The following is a 6,937-nucleotide window of genomic DNA, read 5'->3' as shown; positions in this document are numbered from 1 at the left end:
TTATAGTGCCTCAAGATGCATAAATTCATCGCCACAGTTTTTCTGGTCCCCAGTGACTTTTTCACCATGGGAATGTCACTCAGAAACCAACTTTTTATGTTTCCAATGACTAAATTTCAACCTGTTAATTTTGGTTGGCTGATCCATAGCTCAGTATTGGGAAAAAAATCATTGATTCACTAGATACTAAAAGTGTGTTGTTGTTGTTTTTTAATGGATTTACTCTCGCCTGGCTGGTGTGGCTCAGTGGTTGAGCGTCAACCTATGAACCAGGAGGTCATGGTTCGATTCCGGGTCCGGGCACATGCCCAGGTTGTGGGTTTGATCCCCGGTGGGGGGCATTTAGGAGGCAGCCAATCAATGATTCTTTCTCATCGATGTTTCCCTCTCTCTTCCTCTATGAAATCAATAAAAAAATAAATTAAACAAAAATAATTATAAAAAATGTATTTACTCTCTTATTACTATAGTGGTTGCCAATAAAATTAGCATTTATTATTACCAACAACATGTATAACTTTTTACCATTTCTAAATTGCCTTTAGAGAAAAGAATTACATGTTGCTTTTATAGAATTTCAGAGGTTTTTTTTTATTTGTTTATTTTGAGATCATAGTAAGAATATTTCTATTTGTGAAACCAGTACGTATACCAAAATGTAAACTTTCAATTTCAACACATTTTTAATTATTACATATAATAATTGTATAAACTTCATTTTAACTGAATGCATTTTTCTTCTATAGAAAGGGGGTTCCTATCAGCTATTGCTACCTAACAAATCACCCCCAGAGGTTGTGGCTTGGAACAGTAACGGTCATTTTATTATCACTCAGGGTTTTTGAGGAGCCAGGAATGAGTTGTATGTCTGGGCAGTTCTGACTCGGGTCTCTCATGTGGGTGGAGTCAGGTGGGGCCTGGGGCTGGGGTGGTGGGGATGCTGAAGCAGCCAGGGCTTCCTGCGCATCTCTCCATCTTCATGTCAACCCGGCCTCTCCACGTGGTCTCCCTCCTTAGGACTTAATCTGGGCTTCCCCACACCATGGTGCCTCCAGAGGTTTTCTTTTTTTTTAATAGGACATACAGAACATTTGCTGATAACCAGGGTCAGCTCTTCCATAAAACATTGTACCACTGACAGATTTATTCTCTGTTCATAAAGGGACACATGAGGCTTATTCTACTTTCTGTAAAGAAATATTCACATGTCATCAGTAGCAAAAGGAAAATCATTTTCTGGGGCCAGATTGAGAAGTAGCCTGAGCATTTGGGAGGTCGGGACATAGGTTTGTTAAGTAATGAAACTGAACTAACATTTGATGTTCCAGAAGCAGCGCTTTCTCAAAAACCTGAAGTGATTGTCACTTCTAACACATACTTAGTTGAATTATCATTTAAAAATAAAGAAAAAAGCTGTTTTTTTAGTTTGCATCGCAATAGCTAGTTGATGACTGCAAGTTAATTCAAGGGCGTTATTCTCAATACAGCTCTTCCATTTAATTTCTAAGCACAGTTTTCAGTTATGAAGTTCAGTGATCTTTCATGCCACTTACTTTGAACCAAAAACAATACTGTTAATGGGTTTGATGCCAAAGTAGTCGCAGTATATATCATTTTATCTAGAATGAAGAAGTATTCATGTTGTAATAGTCTTGTTAACTGATAGTGACCATTTAAGATAATCACAGGTAACTACATTTAAAACAGAAAGTAATGAAATCTGCTAAGACCAGAACTATTTTAAAGACATCATTTTCTTGTTTTTTTGTTTTGGTGGTTCAAAAGGTACTGCAAAATCTTTCCTTGACTCAGAGCAAGATGTCAATTTTGGGGAGATTACTTCTCATTTGCCCACTTGAGAAAAAGCAGATTAAAGAGTGCACAAAACATTCAGTGGCCTTTTGAGCATGTTTTGGAGACCTACAGTATTTTGTTAGAAAATAAGGAGATGCTTGATATGAGATGGACTTTTAGGTCATTTCTAATGTGAATTTTCTGGGTGTTTTTGACTTTCACAGGTACACCGAGGAGTTAAAGGGTTCGTCCGAGACCTTCAAGGTAAACCAATTGCCAATGCAACCATCTCAGTGGAAGGAATAGACCACGATGTTACATCCGGTGGGTGTTCTCTGCCATGATCTGAGGCTCTCGTATTATATACAGGAGCCCAGTTACTTACCATAGTTATAATTCTTATGCTGCTCTAAGCAAACTAATTAAATGCTTCATATCTCTTTACCTTCTCTCTCTCTCAGCTTTAATCTAGTTAAATTTCCTTAAGGGAGCAACTCAGGAAGTTACCCAGGCTGGCTGCTGCGTTTAATAATTGGGGTGCAGCAGATGGCGCTCTTTCCTCGGGTATCTCACTGCAGAGCTGCAAGGTGGTGCCATCCACTGGAGAGTCTTTGTTGTTTGTGAGGCAAAGGAAAATGAACCCGCTAGTGTTAAAATACCAGTGCTTTTTTTAAATTTCTCTTAGGAAGAGGTGCTGGCCTGGCTGGGTAGCTCAGCTGGTTGGCGAACCATCCCGATAGACCAAGGTTGCAGGTTCAGTCCCTGGTCAGAGCACATACAAGAATCAATCAATGATTGCATAAATAAGTGGCACAACAAATCAACGTTTCTCTCTCTTTCTCCCTTCCTATATGTAGATGTCCCAAAAAATGTATATACATTTTAACAGCTGATAGCTCAAGTTTGAAAATGAAATGCATTTCAACAAACACTGCCTTATAATTATTCAAAGTGTGTGTATATACTTTTTTGGACAATATCTATCTATCTATCTATCTATCTATCTATCTATCTATATACCTATATATCTATCTATCTATATACCTATATATCTACATATCTATATATCTATATACCTATATACCTATATACCTATATACCTATATATCTATATACCTATATATCTATCTATCTATATACCTATATATCTACATATCTATATATCTATATACCTATATACCTATATACCTATATACCTATATATCTATATACCTATATATCTATATATCTATATACCTATATATCTATATATCTATATATCTATATACCTATATACCTATATATCTATATATGGTATTAATGACTTGTTCATTGAGGAGGGAATGAAAAGAGTAGGAAAAAGATAACTGCCAGTATATTGTGCATCCAGGATTTCTCATACGTTTCTTCATTTAATCCATATGGTAAATCAGGACCCATTCATCGTTAAACAGGTTGTTATAGGATTGAAGTCGATGTTAGTTGTTTTGAGTTTAAACCACATTTCAATTTTCCCAGTTTGGACAAAATGATATATTTTCCTGGCAAACGTACCTATTCCTGTTAATGACATTTATCCACTCCTTTTAGTTTAACTGTCATACGATGGGATCTTTTCAACAACCAAATTAATATCTTTTAGCTATAAACTCTTTACATATTTCTAGGCCTTATAATTAATTTTTAACTTATTTCCCAAACCACTTTATACCATTACCTCTTTCTTAACATCCACATTTATAACTTATATTTTAAATCCTTCTTTTTTCTCTAAAACTTCATTTATTAATTTATTCAATAATCCATCAACGCACTAAGTGCCAGCACCCCTTTCCAAGCGTATACCAGAATCTGCACTAAGATATTGGCCCCTTGGCCCTCCGGAGGTCGGCTGTTGAAGATGGCACCCAGGCATTGATCCCTTCTGGCCACAGAGAACCTCTCCTATCTGTTAACCCTGGTGTGCCACACAGACCTTTGTTTCTCTGCATTCTGTGATGTGGAAGTTTTAGTAAAATCTAACAGGGAATAAACATAGGCAGAAAGGAATAAAAATGGAGGCTGGGTTTTGGGACACCCCAGCTGTTCGAGGGCAGGGCGATGAGGAGGAGCCAGCAATGGAGTCCAGGGTAGAGAGACGTCTGGGTGCGCCGTCCTGGAGCCTGGGAGTGTTTCAGGAAAGAAGGAGGGCTGAAAAGTGTCGGGCAGGTGAGCCTTGTGAAGGAGCCTGAGTGGAAGATCTTGACAAAATCCGTTTCCATGGGGTGGTGGCAGCCTGCTCCGGGAGGCCCAAGAAAGGATAAGAGGAGAGAGCTTAGAGCAGCGGTTCTCAACCTGTGGGTCGCGACCCCTTTGGCGGCCGAACGACCCTTTCACAGGGGTCGCCTAAGACCATCCTGCATATCAGATATTTACATGACGATTCATAACAGTAGCAACATTACAGTTATGAAGTAGCAACGAAAATAATTTTATGGTTGGGTCACAACATGAGGAACTGTATTTAAAGGGCCAGAAGGTTGAAAACCACTGGCTTAGAGAGTACTGACCAGTCTTCTCAGGAACTTTGCTAAAAAGCAAAGGAGATAAAAGGGTGCTGGCTGAAAGGAGATGTGGAATCTAGAGGTAGGTGGGAAGGGATGGTGACGGGGCCTTGTTTTTTTGCTGATTGTTTTAGTTTCACAGTGAGATAGGAGGTAAAGCGTGGACTGAGAGTGCTGAAGAGGCTGTCTGAGCGGTGTTAGGAGACAGGAGGAAGTATGAATTGTTCCAGGGACCTAGCTGCTCAAGGTGTGGCCCCCACTGGCAGCTGGATCAGTGTCTCCCAGGAGCTGGTTAGAAATGCAGGATCTGAGGCCTCCCCACAGAGCTAGTGAATTAGAATTTGTATCTGGACAAGTCCCCCAGGGATGTGCACTGACCTAGTGTGCAAGGTTGGCGTTTATGAATCAGAGCTAGATCAGCCTTCTCCAGCTCCTTGCACCCCACAGGGCAGGTGTAGAGGGGAGAGGTGGGGGTTATCCATGGTTGGCAGTTTGCCAGGCGTGTTTCGCCACGCGGGAAAAGCAATGACTTGAAGGCCTATGCGTGAGAGTGATTCTAGTGGTGGGCCATGGAGGCTAGTCCAGGTCAGGAGGGACCTCTGGGTACATGGAGAGTGAGAGAGGGGGACATGTAACTCAGCTTAAGAAATCTCTGGAGAACTTGCTGAAAATACAGTCCCTAGAAGGCAATCCAACCAACAGACTCGATTTAGAAATCGAAATGTCTACCAAGTGCCTCAGGGATTCTGGTGAGACTGCCTTTGGGCCACACCTTGGGAAACACTGATCTAGACTCTCCGCCCGTTAGGTCCTCACCCAGAGATGCGTGGCAAGAATAAGAAAGATGCTCTGACCCCACCGCTTGGGGGCTGTGTATGTCTTTTTAATCTGTGTTAGTCCTGATGTGATTATGGAGAGTGATTATCTTAGGAGATTTATCAGACAATTTAACACTCATATCTGTAAAACTGATATGGGAACTGATGCCCTCTAGCAGTTAAAATTAATCGAATTCCATTAATAACTGCTTTAGAAATGGGAACAAAAGGAGTTGAACTGAGGTATACCGGGTATTCCTTCGCGGGTATTACTGTGCATGTCACGTATGTGCCTTGTGATTTGACGTTTTGTTTCCTTACAGCAAAGGATGGCGATTACTGGAGGCTGCTTGTACCTGGAAACTATAAACTCACAGCCTCAGCTCCAGGCTATCTGGCGATAACAAAGAAAGTGGCGGTTCCCTACAGTCCTGCTGTTGGAGTAAGTCATCGTATTAACGGTTGAGATTGATTAAGCACTTGTGTGTGCGCCAGGCATAGTTAAGTGGCTTTTATTCAATCTTCGTAATAACGGTCACCATTGTCTCAGTGACGGTCTCACTCAGCCCGGCCCCTGCCTCAGCCATGGCCCAGGCTGAGGAGAGGGAAGGGATGACATCCCCTTCCCTTGCTCTGTGTCTCTCGATTCTCCATGGACTTGATGAGGACGCCTTGTTCCCAAGGAGAGTTGAGTTCCTGGGCCATCGGCCTCCATGGTGGTTTGGGGATGAGTGAGCAGGTTCAAGATTCTGGAAAGCAGGGCCTTGTGGTTGGGGATGCCAGGACACTGAGCTGCGTAGCAGGAGAAAATTCAAGGTTGACAGGAGAAGCGCACCGAATAGTCAAAGGCAGAAAATTAATTATAAACGACATCTTTTTCCCGGCTTTACTAAAGTCCTTACTAAAGACTGCCTTGACATAATCTTCCTTTAAATACCCTGCTTTTAAATAATCCTACAAAGCTATTAGATCAAAACACAGTTCAAACGTAATGGTTTTGCATTGTCTTCCACACCCCCCCCCCCCACCACCAAGTATCTTTTATTATGAGAGATTTTTTAGGGTATACTTTAATTCAAGTGTCTAAATTGAGCTTATCCTAAAAGCTCTGAGATTACTCTTTTTCTAAAAAAAATTTTATTTCAGCTTTTAAAAATACATATGCACTTTGATAACAATATATTCCTGATTTTCTTTTTTAGGTTGATTTTGAACTGGAGTCATTTTCTGAAAGGAAAGAGGAGGAAAAGGAAGAATTGATGGAATGGTGGAAAATGATGTCAGAAACTTTAAATTTTTAAAAAGGGTCTAATTAGCTGCTTTTGTTCTGTACAATGTAGTCTGATGTAACGTGACCATTTTCTTTTAGAGTTTGTGCAGTTAATTTTTAACGTTGATTTAAATATTAATAGACATTACTTAAAATAAATAATTAAACTCTTAGAGGTAAAAATACAATGACTTGCTCTATTTCTTCTTATATAACGTTCATTTTCCTACACATATTATACAAGAGATTGTAGAAAAGATTGAAGTGATCTGGCCATCTTAGACTTAACTGCAATATTCCATGTGTTATTTACAGTGCAGAACTTTTTGAGTCATTCTAGCTTTTAAAAATTAATGAATGCCTTTTAATATAATTGGTGACAATGTCACATAATGAATGCCATTGAAAAGGTCAATAGCTACAGCTTGGAGTTGTGAGCACTATATTGAAAGACCTAAATTGTTCAGTATAAATTGTCATTTGTCTCTTGTGCTGACTAGCTATATATGTAAGCATGATCTTGTTAATGCATT

At 39.9% G+C, this 6,937-nt stretch overlaps 1 protein-coding gene across 1 annotated transcript; it reads left to right on the top strand.

Moving 5' to 3' along the window:
• Positions 1-2,018: 2,018 nt before the first annotated feature.
• LOC111824625 (carboxypeptidase E-like) lies at positions 2,019-6,931 on the top strand (the record flags this gene model as incomplete). Its single annotated transcript, XM_023749146.1, has 3 exons — positions 2,019-2,118; positions 5,458-5,576; positions 6,337-6,931. Coding segments are annotated over 3 exons (318 nt in total), but the record flags the coding sequence as incomplete, so codon positions are not given.
• Positions 6,932-6,937: the final 6 nt, after the last annotated feature.

The sequence above is a fragment of the Myotis lucifugus genome, unplaced genomic scaffold (genome assembly GCF_000147115.1).
Source record: "Myotis lucifugus unplaced genomic scaffold, Myoluc2.0 scaffold_3205, whole genome shotgun sequence".
Taxonomy (NCBI): domain Eukaryota; kingdom Metazoa; phylum Chordata; class Mammalia; order Chiroptera; family Vespertilionidae; genus Myotis; species Myotis lucifugus.
The sequence above is the reverse complement of the archived record's forward strand: the minus strand, read 5'-3'. Positions and strand labels throughout refer to the sequence as shown.